At 32.7% G+C, this 15,543-nt stretch overlaps 2 protein-coding genes across 3 annotated transcripts; both read left to right on the forward strand.

The window, feature by feature from the left end:
• Window positions 1,024–6,963, forward strand: LOC109334064 (calcineurin B-like protein 3). Its single transcript, XM_019569640.1, has 9 exons — window positions 1,024–1,114; window positions 2,488–2,645; window positions 3,272–3,354; window positions 3,862–3,921; window positions 4,332–4,440; window positions 4,668–4,720; window positions 5,507–5,587; window positions 6,061–6,173; window positions 6,574–6,963. Exons 2-9 carry the CDS (start codon window positions 2,519–2,521, stop codon window positions 6,647–6,649), a joined length of 702 nt encoding a protein of 233 aa, XP_019425185.1. The 5' UTR covers window positions 1,024–1,114; window positions 2,488–2,518; the 3' UTR covers window positions 6,650–6,963.
• On the forward strand, window positions 10,334–15,326 carry LOC109334863 (DNA-directed RNA polymerases IV and V subunit 4-like). 2 transcript variants are annotated; one of them, XM_019570849.1, is made up of 11 exons: window positions 10,334–10,448; window positions 10,655–10,707; window positions 11,686–11,757; window positions 11,931–11,978; window positions 12,645–12,743; window positions 12,947–13,058; window positions 13,144–13,221; window positions 13,375–13,408; window positions 13,482–13,550; window positions 14,381–14,484; window positions 15,055–15,326. In XM_019570849.1, exons 2-10 carry the CDS (start codon window positions 10,674–10,676, stop codon window positions 14,453–14,455), a joined length of 621 nt encoding a protein of 206 aa, XP_019426394.1. In that variant the 5' UTR covers window positions 10,334–10,448; window positions 10,655–10,673; the 3' UTR covers window positions 14,456–14,484; window positions 15,055–15,326. The 2 variants fall into 2 exon arrangements, with proteins under 2 accessions (XP_019426394.1, XP_019426395.1); XM_019570850.1 differs by having other exon boundaries at window positions 10,337–10,452.

The raw sequence follows: 15,543 nt of genomic DNA on the forward strand, positions 1-15,543 counted from the left end.
GCTAGTATTGATTTTCAAAACAAAAGTAGTACAAATCAATGATAAATAATGTGCTTAGAGCATAAACAAATTTTACCGTACATAGATATTAAACTCTAAAGTAATAATTGTGTTAGGTAGTTAATGCGTTATGCCCCATCTAAAATATTTTACATGTTTATTTAGTGTTTAATATTTTAAATAATGAAGACTTTTTTGAAGGGAAGTAATTAAGATTAAAAGAATATAAATGATTCCTTAAAAATAATATTGACAATCAATACTCTTTCCAGAATACAAAAAAAAAAATATGTATATATATATATTGACAATATAAAAGTTTTATGCCCCGTCAGTTATAAATTTTCTATTTATTTTTAATCATTATTAACTCTCAAAGAAAGTAATATCAGTGCATAGTGGTTAATGGACAAAGCTTACAACTGAAATGTCAAAGTACCGTTATGTTACCTGTCACTGAAAATGAAGCAATTTTGTCATTCATGATAACTGAGTATTCCTCTTCCATTTTTTTTCTTCTCACCAGAACGTGGTATGCACAAAAATTTCCCTCTTTTCATTAATTCCCACTTGACTTTTCCTAAATTTCTTTCCATACTTTGATTCAACCATTTTGAAGTTAATGTATATAATTTTCTAAGGATCAATATAGTTTGAACTTAAAGATGGATATATTTATACCAAGTTAATTTAATTTGCGTGTAAAACGGTCCACCCTAAATGATAGATCATAGATCTAAGGGGATAAGTTGTATTGGACAAATTCAAATATATTAGACCAAGTATAATTTTGTAATATAATTTTTTTATTAACTAATCTATAGTACATTATACATAAAATATATTTCAGGAGTGCACTCACCTAAAAGTAGCTCTTCGATGAGAACTATAAATTTGGGTCTTACATCTAATTATGGATAATTATGATTATAAAAGTTAGTTATTAGTTATGTGCAATTATTTATAATACTTATTCTTATTTCTCACAATATCACGGTTGTTATTACTTGAGTCGCTCCTGAATATATATATAAACCAAAAAGTCTTTCTAAATTTTCAAGGTTTGACAAACATTTATGAGAATGTTGATTCCTCTTTCTCCTTTATCTGAAGTGTAAGTCCCACTCATCAATTTTACTTTATGCAGTTCTTCATCTCAATTATTTTAAGTTGTTTTTTTTTCATTGATCTAATTGTCAGTGTTCTTTTGTTTTTTTTTGTTGCTTTTTTGGGTATGAATATGTTTAGTGTTGCATGGTCCATGTCTTTTTTCCTTGTCAAAAAAACTGTGGTTTGAATTCATTGCCATGTTTAATGTCACAAAATTACTGTCCTTTTTGCCTTGTCTATTTGCATAATCACTTCTTTATTGTGGTAGTGTATCTGTCTGTCTGAGTTTTGTGCTATGTTGTTTGAATTGTGATATTCTAATTATCTACTTTTGTTGTAACTTATAATTAATCTTTTTCAGTGATAAACTTCATTACCTCTAACTTAGTTTTGTAACCTATTTAATTGGTAGAATATTTGTTTAAAGGGGAAGTGGATGCAAATTTTTAAGTAATGGCACCTAGTAATGTTAGATTAGTGCTCTTTAGAGTGTGGAACTGCTTGCCTTATAACCCTACTGCATGGAAATATTGTGTGAGTCGATCTGTGTATTATGTCTGACATATAGGTGTATTCTTCACTTGTTAAATTTCCAAATAACGACACTGGTAGATGTTAAGCTATCGATGCTTTGTCGATGAACATAATTTATGATAGAGCATTATGACATCGTTCAATCCATGTAGTCGACCTCACCTAGTGGGATAAAGGCTTGGTTGTTGTTGGATCGGGAAACTTAGCCTACCAATTTTAGTACCATTTGTTTTATTTGTCAAAGTAAATGCAGTTGTTGATTCTATATCCCTTATCTTTGTTTGTGGGCCTTGTATTGAGTCTAAATGGTGCTAGTGACAAAGTGACTTTTCAAAGGGAATGAGAACTAAGGTTTTGTTCCTGGAAATTATGTGGAGCATGGATTATATTGTTTCTTTTCCTTTTATCCACTTTGGTACACTCTTGGATTTGCGTATTGCTCTGGCAAACAATATGTCGAATCTTTAGCGTACCATATGTTTAGGCTTGGCTTAACTGCAATGTTAGTAAGATTTGTCGTTGCGATTGGTCTTTTGCATTTGTATTCAGCTCTATTAGTTGATTAGTCTGTTAGGAATGTTGATAATGTCTACCTGGCTGATGCATGTTCAACTTGATGGTGCCCTGACCTCAACACACAAATCTTCTCTTTCACTTTATTTCCAAGGAAATATAGGCTACAATGTGAAACATTCATCTTAAGTTGTTTCATAGTTCTTCCTTTTGCTTCTGTAAATGTTCTGCATTCTTGGTTTATTTTAGTTATGAGATTTAAATTATTTTCTTTACATTACTATAGTTTAAATTTTGCTTTTTTACTAATGCTATTGTTTGGGGTTGCAGGTATGGAGGGTTTTGACATTTGGAAAAAATCATGGTGCAGTGCTTAGACGGATTAAAGCATCTGTGTGCTGTTGTAGCATATTTTTTGTGTGATGACGATTCTTCCAACCAACCCAAAGTTTTAAAAAATCCACAAGCCCTTGCAGACGAAACCGTGTGTATGTGGTTAATGCCTTATTTCTTTCCATTTCATGAATTTAGGTAATTTTCAGGGGAGCTAGAGAGAAGTCATTAATTGTTTTTTTCATCTTTGTCAATAGCAGTTTCAAATTAGCTTATATTATTTGCACCAATTGTTATTATTTTCTTGCATCTTGTGCTTCTACCCTTCCTTTATCCTTGAACATTGTTTTTCATTTTTCCTTTTTGATTTTCACAATATTTTAAAAAACGTTGGCGAAATTTATTTCAAAGTTACAGTTTAGCCATTAACAAATACCCGCTGGGAGAGTTAGCCCCACATACTTGTGGATGTTCCCGGCTCAGACAGGATTGCCTCCAGTGCGAGGATACCTATGGGAAACAAAAAAAAAGTTTAGCCATTAACAGTAAATGGTGGCATTACATTATTGAGGATCAAATCAGATAATAAGGATATTTCGGAGCTGTAAGACTCTGTGATTCATATTTCAACATAGACTAACAGAGATTAGAGAAGCGGTTAAACTAGGCCCTCTAAGGGGCTTTGGGAGCAATTAGATAGGGATATATCTGAAGAACCTTACATTTTTCAGTTATTGAAGCTCTTACGACTTGAGCATGACTTGTTTTATGTTCAATGCAGTTAAAGTAAATGAGATTGAAGCACTGTATGAATTATTCAAGAAGATCAGCGGTGGAGTAATTGATGATGGACTAATCAATAAGGTTAGCTATCCCATTTCATGCACTGTCCTTCTATCAGTTTTTGTTATTTTCAAGGAACAGCTCTCTTAAAATTAAGCTATTTGGTCGAAGCTCATGAATGATTTTATATGTAACACTCCCGTACGTGAAAGCCTTTTGGGCTTGAGGTGTGGACAATGCAGAAGCCGACCTTTCTCTATGATGAACTTCAACTTTTATGTAGAATAATGGGGTCGGCAAGCATCAAACTTGACCACTTGGTTGTAGAGGCTGTCATACCATGACAGAGACTAACTCTCCTAAAGGCTTAAATGTATGGTTTTATATCTAGTAGTGTTCATACTTGTATTTTCAACCTTTTTGAACCATAGCGCTATTTCTACCCCTATCATTATATTTATGCATGTCTTATTTTTTTTAAATGTGAAGCTCTCTATTATTGATTATATATATTGAATTGTTAGTTTTGTACTTCTTCACATTCTCCTTTTCTCTGTTTCAAAACCTTTTTTCTTTATCATGTGGCAGGAAAAATTTCAGATGGCTTTATTCAAGACAAATAAAAAAGAGAGCTTATTTGCAGATAGGGTAAGAAGCTTTAACTTCTCATGGTTTTGTTTTCAACTACCTTCAAGCTTTCCGCACCAAGAAACAAAATACAACACAATGTTTTCATGCATTTTTGGGAAAATCCATTTATCACAATACATTCTTGGATAAGATTTTCAAAAGTGGGATTAAAATTGAACTTTCAAAACTACCCTCTTTTATGCATTGTAGCATATTTGACCCTTTCACCATGTTACTATATAGCCTGTTATATGTGGCCTTATAAGCCATCATTTTGTCCAGTTCATTGGTTGGATGGCGTTGTTATTAGGTGATGTCTAAGATTCAATGACTTTGAAGTTAGTTATATAAAATAGACATATGATATATGGTCCTTCTTAGCAATGTCTTTGTCCTGTTTATGACTTTCTATTTTTTATATTCTGTAGTTGTTTGACTTGTTTGACAAGAAGCATCACGGTGTACTTGATTTCGAAGCATTTGCACTTGGTCTCTCTGTCTTTCATCCCAATGCATCATTTGACGATAAGATTGAGTGTAAGAGTGACTAATATAGTCTACTATTTGTTACGAGTTATGATTTGAGATATCTTGTAATGAACAAATTTTATCAAGGATTAGACAGGAAAAGGTATTATTGGAGAGAGAGGTAGAGCATATATGATCTACTCCTTCTGTAGTCGGTCTGTTTTTGCCCTTACTGCATTTTTTATCGGTAGTAATTCATATGCTTGTTGGGGCTTCCCAACTTTCCCTTTGTGCAGTTTCATTTCAACTGTATGATCTCAACCAGCAAGGCTTTATTCAGAGGCATGAGGTAAAAGAATTATGTTGAATAAATGGGTTTTTGACCACTCACCATATAGGACGTATATGTTTCAGTTACCTATTGCTTAATGTAGGAAAGATTTATCTGATATGAAGCTGAATCATCAATCATCTTTAACTTGCACAATTTTTTCCTGAAGCCTACTGCTTTATGTATTTTCAATTTCTTTGTAACTCGGTATTGGTCTTGAGTGTTTCAAACATAGACCGTGCCGTATTTGTCAGAAGTCATGGTCTTTGCATTGGGTGAAATTTTAAATTATAGATGATAACCTGTGCAGAAATAAACAACATTTGTCTACTGCATAATGGATAGAACTGTACTTGATTTCGGGATATAATTTCCGAACTTCTTGAAGGTTACTGATGTGAGAATTGAAAAGACAAAATAGTAGATGAAGTCACTAGTATCTTATTGAATATGTTCAAGCATCAAGATTTGAAGCCTAACATCATGATTGAGTGATATTCCCAGTATCAAAATAACCAATGATGTGATCTTTCAGGCCCTACATATCACATACTAATATTTTTCCCTTTAGCTCTTTATGAGCTATATAACATGATTGTATTTTTTTCGTAAGCTAAAATTTGAGTGTCTGATCTTCCTAGACTTTAACTGCAAATGATATTAGAAATTTAGAATTGAATTTTAGAATCATGGTGAAAATTTTATTAATGTTTTGGTTGTTCCATTGGAGTTGTCTGCTTCAATATGCTTTGTGTATCAGCATGTATCTGATAAACATTGATGTTCATTGTTTTTCATGTATAGTTAAAACAAATGATGGTAGCCACTCTCACTGAATCCGGCATGAATCTTTCGGATGATGTCGTGGAAAGCATCATTGACAAGGTGCTTCATATTTATCTGATAACTTCAATACAAGTCAAGTATTTTGCTCATTGGTCTAGGCACATTGAAGCATTAATAAGTTTTTCATTCTTTACTTTCTTTTGGTGGTCTTTCTTCATATGAAATTTATTATCTTTTTTCCACTCTTCTTGATAGCCTATAAAAGTAAAAACAATTTTCTCAAGCTTGTAAGTTATATTCAATGCATGCATTCTTTGTAATACACTAATGACTTTTAATCAGGTTTTACAACTTGTAGCTAGTTATGTTTTACATAATTTAAGTGTATGTTCTTTTGATGGCAAGTCTGTTCTTCACTGTTCCTCATACTAATTAATTTTCAGTGGAACAATTTGGCATTTTCTATTTGATATTGTCCTCATAATTGGACAAAGTTTCTACTAAATTTCTCTTTTCAATGAAATTATGGCATGCAAATTCCTTCTTATGCTAACAGCATTTAAGCTATTTAGACATTTGAGGATGCTGATACAAAACATGATGGTAAGATTGACAAGGAAGAATGGCGAAACCTTGTCGGCCGGCAACCATCCCTGCTAAAAAATATGACTCTTCAGTATCTTAAGTAAGCTTCTTGTTACTAATAACAGTATTTCAATTTTGGAATTTATCCAATTTTGAATAAATTTATGTGATTATCTATCCTCCCCGAGCCGTATGGAATGGGCCGCCCTTTTATGAAAGAATGACATCCCCAACTTATCCTTTCTCATCTCTTGTATTTCACTGTTCTTATCCGGCTTCATAAAAAAGGATGGTCCAATTCATAGGTCTCTTACTTAGTCTGGTCTGGGAAGGGTAGATGTACCCGTATTTGGTAAAAAAAAAATGGCAACTTAAAGCATTTATTTTGGGATGAAAATTGATGGTAAATTGGAGGGTACATATATCTATAGTTGAATATTGACAAGCATTTTGTTATGAAGCTGTAGCATCTAACATGTGTAAAATTGTTTTCTTGGCAGAGATATCACAACCACATTTCCCAGTTTTCTGTTTCACTCACAGGTTGATGATACTAGCCAACTACAACCATGCTAGTTGCATTGCTCTTTTTTACTGTGAATGGAATTTTGGTTTCTCTTGATGATGTGTTTTTTACATTGTGCAATTGAGTTTGCTTATGCAATTGCTTCATTGGAAATGAGTGTGGAATATGATATAGAATATACAGGTGTTTCAGCATTAGCACCAAATCACCAATAGGCAATATAGTTACCCTATTATAGCTTGCATATGAGTTTAGAGGGTAATGGATGGAAATGAAAGATATATCTCATAAGTATATTTCATGTTCGGAAAATAAACTATGAATCTAATATATTATTATGTAAATCAAATGTCAGAAATTCAATTTTTAAAAATGATACTTCTTGAAAGGAGAAATCACATATTTAGAAGGGGCTAGAGTCATAAGTTCTGATGATATCTTTAGTTATAATATGCTCTATAGCAAAGTTACCTATATTTTTCATCTGCTTCTATATTTCCATTATTTTTGTAAAGGTAAATCTAAGTTGTATAGAATGCTTTGGTTTGGTTAATTAAATTTGAGAGAAAAGTAAGCTTACTTAATGTAATTGACAATAGATTGTTTCAACGCAAATATAGCGGTATGACTTTTCTTTTCATCTATAATTTTCAAAGCTAGAGATGGTACTTGTAAAACATAGCTTTAATGATTAAAAAAAACAATTTTTGTGAGTACCTATAACAGAAGTGGGAAAAATAAACTTGTACTTTTTTTAACATTTGTACAACCTTAAAATGTCATTTTTTATCCTTAAAATTGACATTATTGATCTGTAGTCCTAAGATTGCAAAAATGAGAATTTGATCCATGACTTTGTAATCAATCAATTTGGTCCCAATGAGAAATCTTATAATTCTTTTGTCCTCGACTAAACTGACTAACTATGTGCTAAATCAAGGATCAAATTGACAATTTTGTTATTTCGTAATCTTAAGTGGCTAAATTGATTAATAATGTGAATCTCAAGCATATATTAATATCTTACTCGTTGGAATATAGATTCTTTTATAGACATGTTTTGCTAAAATGACTTTTTGCCAAAACAATTTTACACTTGAAGTATCTGAATCAATTACCATATCATGGTAGTAAGGAATTCATATATTTGAATAAGGATGACAAAAAAAATCAGTACCCGTGGGTAAAACCGTACGGCCACGGGTTCATGTCACAAACGGGTATCCGCGAACTTTACAAACGGATTTTTAAAAATGTCCGTAATACATATAGGCGGATATGAGTATTATGGTACCAGTGCCCGCGACTATCCATTATTTATATTATTAATATATTATATTTAATTAAAATAAAAAGTACATTATCCTAATTCATTACACTATGTCTATCTTTTTCTTTTACTTTGTTTACATTTTTTTACTTTGCTTACATCTTTTATTGAATTTGGTGGTGAAACACCCACAATTATTACATGTTTTACAAAGAAAATATATATTTTTTGTTAAGGGAATATGAACAACAAATCACACAAATAGAAAACATCAATAAATTTAGTATTTTTGTCAAATATTCAATAAAAAATACAAAAATAATTAAATTTTATCTCATTTGAAATATAATAGAAGTAGAAAATTAAAAATTCATTTATAATATATGAAACTCGCGGGTACCCATAAATATTCACGAATACTCGCACGCGAGTACCCGTACGAATACTCGCACGCGAGTACCCGTACGAATACAAGCAGGTATGAGTAATGCTATCATATTTTGAAGCAGGTAGCGGGTAGCTATTACCCGTGTCCTCCCGTGCCCATTGCCATCCCTATATCTGAAACATATTTGTCATCTTTAATGGATCAAATAAGATATATGATAAAATAGAATAATACCATAAATGATATTCTTACACATAGATAATTAAGTACGTGAAATATATCATGTGTTTGTGATGGACTCACTTCTTAGTTGAGAATGACTCCTCTTTAATACTAGAAATAAAAGTGATTATTTTTATTGTTAGAAATGTGATTAATTGCATTTAAATAAATTTAATGTGATTAATCACAAATTTTAGAAATGAATCATAAATTTAAAAGGGTGAAATCTTAGAAATGTGATTATTCTTACAAATTGTAATTAATTAACCAGTATGATAGCCAACCCTCACGTTAAATTCATCTATTGACCTTTAATAAATTAAAAAACATGTACGAATAATATAAAATTTAAGAGAAATTATTGCATTGCAATAATACTAACTACATTTACCAACAATATGTCAGTGTAAGACCCCATTAGATCATCACGATAATTAAAATGCCAAAAGTTTAATTACTGTATGCAACATTAATGATGGTGATAATCACATCCAAAATGATTAATTCTTTACCCAAAATGATGAGAAAATATCTTTAATAATACCAAAAAATAAGCACATTTGGACCATTGATTGAAATAATCTCATTTATTTTTTAACTTTAACCCATTAGGATATGGTTACAAGGCTACTATTACAATCAATAAATATCCAAATTGTTCCTTATAAAATTTCGTCTATACCATTTAATCCCTCCAAAAAGTAAAACTCAAAATAATACTAAAAATATAAATGTGAGTTAAAATAGTGTTTGATATTAGTCATAAAAAATGTTAAAAATAATTAGTTTTATCTATATTTAATATCTTTTAGAACATAGTGAGTTTTTCAATTTGAGAAAAAATAAATAAATATAAATGTAAGAGTTTTATATATTATTATTAGGGATGACAACGGGCACGGGCGGGCACAGGTAGTAGCTACCCGCTACCCGTTTTAAAATAGAAGAGTAATACCCATACCCGCCCGTACCCGTACGGGTACCCGTGAGCGGGTATTTACGGGTATTTCTGGGTACCCGCGGGTAGAACGGGTACCCGCGGGTTTCCTCTATTATAAATAATTTTTTAAATTTTTACTTCTATTGTGTTTCAAATAAGATGAAACTTAACTATTTTTGTACCTTTTGATTGAATATTTTGCTAAAATGCTAAATTTATTAGTGATTTCCATTTGTGTGATTTTTTGTTCTCATTTTTTAACAAAAAATATATATTTTCTTTGTAAAACATGTGTGTTTCTACACATGTAATAATATTTGTAGGGTGTTTCACCACCAAATTCAATAAAATATGTAAACAAAGTAAAAGGAAAAAGTATACATAGTGTAATAAATGTTAGAATAATGTATTTTTTATTTCATATAAATAACGGGTACCCACGGGTACGGGTACCATAATACCCGTACCCGCCCGTATGTACTACGACTATTTTTAAAAACCCGTTTATAATACTTGCGGGTACCCGTACCCGTACGGGTTTTACCCGCGGGTACCCACGGGTACGAGTTTTTTTGCCATCCCTAACTATTATCGTATATACACGATATAAATCTTTATAATAACGGGTACCCACGGGTACGGGTACCATAATACCCGTACCCGCCCGTATGTACTACGAGTATTTTTAAAAACCCGTTTATAATACCCGCGGGTACCCGTACCCGTACGGGTTTTACCCGCGGGTACCCACGGGTACGAGTTTTTTTGCCATCCCTAACTATTATCGTATATACACAATATAAATCTTTATAATAAAAATATAGGAAGTCTTTAAATTTTTTTTAGATTAAATTAGTACATGTAAAAATACAAGGGAGGGGAAATAAGTCCTTATTATTAATGTAACAAAATTATTTTCCTAAGTTTAGAGGTTAATATTCCTCCTTTGTGTTGGGTATCTCACAAATCAAAATTGATTATCTTTCTCTTCAGTCTTCTTCACTCACTGCGGAACCTTTTTCTGTGTTGGTAAGTGCACCCCATTGTCTCAAAAAAACCCCTTTCAATTTTATCAGTAAAACCCATGTTTCTTTTCTTTCTCAAATCAACGCATTTGTACCCATTTCACTATTTGATTTTGATAACACTACGATTGAATCCTCTAATAACACTATTCATTGAAATTATTGACTTGTTTTTTGTACATGCATCGCTCTCTGCTTCAAATTTTGTAGGGTGAAGCAGGTTTCTACAATGTCAGACAAAACAGCTTCCATGTTAAACAAAGGTCTGCCCCTGCATTTAAAGTTTCAATTTTTTCTTCATTTCCCCTTTTTGCAAAAAGAATTCTTCTCATTTTTGGGGAAGGGGTTGAATTTTATGTTCGGGTGAATGTTTTATTCTTTGTTGGGTCACCATGTACAAATTTTCTGTTAGGCTTGGGTTTTGACATATGGGATAGATTCTGCCACTGACAATTTCTGAGGAATTTATGGGTTCTTCTCTGTTGTAAGATGTGATATGGTAAAGGTGGTTTTTATATAAATGCGTTGAATGAGGTTGGTACCTCCCTATTAGGTGGGATCCTCGTGCATTAGGCTGTTTTTTAATTGCGTTCGATAAGTGGACTCACTCACTGCAACTATATATGATTAAGATTAAAGCGCATTAGGGAGAAAGTTAGAGTAACCCCTATTATAGGATGGTAGAATTATGTCTCAGGTGATTTGGACTTGTGTGGAGGAGACTGTTAGAAGCCCCACTAAGGAGAGTATATAAAATGGAGGTTTGACCAATTTTTTGAGGCAGAGGGAAGACAAGATTGCAAGAAAAACCAAAGGCAGAATGATTAGGAAAGATTTAGAGATCAATGTTTTGTTAATATATATGATTTATGATAGAACATTATAGCATTGTCCGACTCATGTAGTGGACTTCACCTAGTGAGACTAAGGCTTGGTTGTTGTTGTATGTATGTATACTATTTTTTTTAAGGTTAGAGATGTCTTCGATTAATTATCCTTTGATTTGCATATGCTGCTTAATGCCTATACCTTAAAAGTGTTTGGTAGAAGTGCTAGAATGAGAAGGAACATATATATTAGTTTTTCTCTTTTGTTTTAATTACTGATATTAAATTCTGTGTTGACAACTTAACATATTTTGTTCATCATCTTGCTATCTTCGACCAGCGGCACTTGGTTCCTGATAATGTTTTAAAACACTTAGTGATTTAAGACCTTGATTATCTTTTTTCTCTTGGTAGGAGGCCTGAAAGGGAAAGATGACAGTGCAACAAAATCGGCAAAGGGAAGGAGGGTTCAGTTTTCTAGAGAAGGTTAGCATAGTTATTCTACTATCTTCTTACTGCTTCTCATTTGAGTATGCTAAGTACTAGAGCTTGTATCTGATTCCTCTGGTACTCAAACCAAATAGTTTGGGATATTTATCATGTTTAAAACTAGTTGTGCAATTGCCGTAATGAAATTATTTTTTGGTTGTACAATGTAGGTCCATTTGAATCCGTGATGAGTGATTCACCAAAATCTGGTGGAAAAGGTAAGGCTGTGATTCCCAAAGTTATTATTGTGTCCATCTTTTTGGTGACTGTGCATTGATTCTGTCATATGTGATAAAAAAATGTTACTCAATCTTAATAGGAAGTTTTACCACACAACTATAAGTTCCACGATGTTATATGGGACTAAATGTTGGGTAGGAAAATATCAACACGAGAATAAACTTCATGTTGCACAGATGAGAATATTACTTTGCATGAATAGACACACCAAACAAGATAGAATTAATAATGAATGCATTAGGAAGAAAGTTGGAGTTTCTCCTATTGTAGAAAAGATGGTAGAATCACGGATTAGGTAGTTTGGACATATATGGTGGAGACCATTAGAAGCCCTAGTGAGGAGAGTAAATCAAATGGAAGCTAATCTAATTCCTAGAGGAAGAGGAGGACCAAGAAAAACCACAGTCGAAACGATTAGGAAAAATTTAGAGATCAATGCTTTGTCAAAAAACATGATTTATGATAAAATATTATGATGTCGTTCGATCCATGTAGCCGACCCTACCTAGTGGGATTAAGACTTTGTTGTTGTTGTTCTTGTTGCATTCTGACATATGTACATTGAAATCTATAAAGAAATTTCTCATTCTTTTCTTTCCTCCTAAATCATATTTCTTTTTCCTGGGCTCTTTTCCATTCTCAAGGTGATTTTAGCAAAGGAGGAAAGGGAGACAAGGGTGCAAATGGTAAAAAGACTTCGACATCGAAAGAACCACAGCCTTCAGAACCTAAGATAGGTCAAGGTTGTGCTTACCTTCATTTTTTCTTATCTGTATTTTGTGAAAATTTTGTAAATTATATATTATTAATTTGTACTTGTATGCTGACTATTAATTAGCCATTTGGATGAAGTCACTGTACTAACCTAATTCTCTTTATGTGAAACCAACCATTGTCTTTAACTATTATATTAACAGTATTAACTCTGTTTGGGTGACATATGCAGAATTTCCTGAAAATGTCAAATGCTTAATGGACTCTGAGGCTGCAGATATCTTACAAAGAATTCAAGATCAGATGGTCATGTTATCTAGAGATTCATCTATCAAAATCCCTGTGTGAGGAAACTAAGCTTCTCTTTCTATCGAAACGGATACATGGTTATTTGAATGATCTGAACTTTTTCTTTATTTTCTGTTGTAGGTCATTTGACAAAGGACTGGAGTATGCCAAAAGCAATAGCAAGTACGCAAAACCTGAGTTTGTTGGACAGACTCTTCAGTATCCTAAATCTTTTAGTTTGGTGTCTTTAAACGTGTGTGTGTTCTATATCTGTGTCTAAGTGTGTTTTCATGGATAACTGGCATTACTGCCTTTTTTATACTGACTCTCCTCTCTGTGTCCATTATGTTCATCTCTTGACTCAAATATTAGACATCTTGCAGGTTATGGTGTCTCTGATAGTGAGGTATCATTCTCATTTCAATTTCCTTTTTTCTTACATATAATGTAGCATTCTTGACATCATTATTCCACTGCAGTTATGTGTGATTGGTAATGCGTGTCCAGAAACTGCTGATGAAGCTTATGCTCTTGTCCCATCGTTAAAGGTATACATGTAGCATTTTGTTTTCCTTTCATATAAGTCATGCCCAGAAAAAGTATGGTTTTTGGTGCTAAAAATTGTTTTCTTTTGTATATAATTGAAGTTATTTCACCATTAGATGATCAAGCATTAGTAGTATGGTTTATGAAGCATGAATGTTGAATGCACCCTTTTGGTGCTGTGTCCATGTAAGACACACAATAACTCATGTAAAACTCTGTATTTGTGCAATTAAAAAATAGTAATTGGGCTATGGATATATATGGACATGCCACAGATACCGTAGGGCATTGTCACATGGCCAATTTAGGAATATAAAATGAAGCTCAATTATCATTTAAAAAATAAAAGTAAATCAACACATAAGCTCAATTATCATTGTCACCGCAGTTGCAAAATTGTTTGTTTTAGGCCACAAATCTTTAAATTTTGATATTTTACTTACATGATCACGTGACATAACATTTTGTGGTTACTTTTGTGATAAATTAATTTCACATTTTGTATGAGAAAGATATTTAGAAAAAATAATTACTCCGTGGTCCCCTACACTATTATACCATTCTTCTCCCCTTGTCAATGTAATTTTTTTTTTGTAGTTAACCTTTAAGATAAAAGTAGTGCTATAGTTAGAACACATAGTGTAGTTTGACCTGTTTCTCAGCCCAGGTAATATGAATTCCCACAAGTAGTTTTCGTCCTAAGATATCCACAGCTGGATTGGTTTTCAATGTTATGTCATCATATGTCACTTGTCAAGAAAAGATACTACTGAAAAAGAAAATATGCCAAAAGCATGACTCCATATTTTCTTATAGTTTGTATTTATATCAGGGTAAGAGAAGCCTCAACAGCGAAATTCTTCAAGATGCGTTGAGTGAGCTTGCTAAGCTTAAACAGCCAATCTGAAGCCACATACAGAATGGAAAGGCTTGCTGGTGAGATTTCTTGTTTAAGCTTTGACTCAGTATCTACCCTTTCTGTGATTCTATCTGCTTTACTATTTTTTGTTCTTGATAAGCAAAATTTTATTCCAGCGGAGAACAAAGGGTACTCTCCCTTACAATGCTAAAACAATCAATCCATCGTTCTAATAAGGTGTAACGGACTCAGACACCAGTCCGAGAATGAACTGATACAATCACCTATAATATTATTGAACCAAGTCCAAGACCTTATTTTTACAATATCTAACATCCCACCACATCAATTGATTCCACATTAAAAATCATCGCATTCCTTTTGAGTGACATAGACCAGACCACCTCTATCCATAACATAGGGTTAAGCTTCCGAGCATGTTTACCCTTGCAGAAGCTTGATTGATAACATAGGTGTTAAACAATGCCCCCTGCCATATAAAAGGCTCCCCCAACCAGCCATAGACGCTCTGCGAAATTCCACTTACATGTCACCACCAAATAAGTGAGCTGATGAGTTTCCTCATCACACAAGTAAAAGTCTGTTTTACTATTACTGAGGGTTTTTTTCTTGTATTCTGAGTGCAGGTATGCTGTTTAGGAGAGCTAGAAGTACCTGATATGAAAACTGTGACATGCAAAACACTTTATGAAGTTACTAACTGAGACAAATGTTATGTCAAACTTGATCCATGTTTTATGTTGGTTTTAAGTTCACAGTTATATCCTGTTGGGCTTTATAAAATGTGGATGAAAAGGTGAATTTTGTATGCACTGGACCATATATCTTGTACATGGGAACAACAGGAAAATTTGGTAACAGTAAGAGGTGATATATTTTCGGTTTCCTAGTTGAAGATTATGTTACTATTACCTGATCAATCCAAAACTAGGAAATGATTTTCTCTCATCACATGTTTAAGTGTCTTTTGATTAAATGGTTTATTTGATGGGTTTTGTTTGGAGAGAATATAACTACTTTGGTAATCTATATTAATATTTGAATATTAACCTGGGATACCTTTGGTTAAAAACAAAGTTGTGATTTTTCCTTGTCCCACATCATGAAAGGTTAAA

This window comes from Lupinus angustifolius, chromosome LG19, assembly GCF_001865875.1.
Source record: "Lupinus angustifolius cultivar Tanjil chromosome LG19, LupAngTanjil_v1.0, whole genome shotgun sequence".
Taxonomy (NCBI): domain Eukaryota; kingdom Viridiplantae; phylum Streptophyta; class Magnoliopsida; order Fabales; family Fabaceae; genus Lupinus; species Lupinus angustifolius.

Bases quoted from the DNA above. Each gene is read 5' to 3' on its own strand.
- LOC109334064 (XM_019569640.1), top strand. From the start codon at position 2,519: ATGGTGCAGTGCTTAGACGGATTAAAGCATCTGTGTGCTGTTGTAGCA. The intron at 3,355-3,861 runs GTTAGCTATCCC...ATCATGTGGCAG, and splicing joins ATGATGGACTAATCAATAAG to GAAAAATTTCAGATGGCTTT. The intron at 4,721-5,506 runs GTAAAAGAATTA...TTTCATGTATAG, and splicing joins GCTTTATTCAGAGGCATGAG to TTAAAACAAATGATGGTAGC.
- LOC109334863 (XM_019570849.1), top strand. From the start codon at position 10,674: ATGTCAGACAAAACAGCTTCCATGTTAAACAAAG. The intron at 13,059-13,143 runs GTGAGGAAACTA...TTTCTGTTGTAG, and splicing joins TCATCTATCAAAATCCCTGT to GTCATTTGACAAAGGACTGG. The intron at 13,551-14,380 runs GTATACATGTAG...TATTTATATCAG, and splicing joins CTCTTGTCCCATCGTTAAAG to GGTAAGAGAAGCCTCAACAG.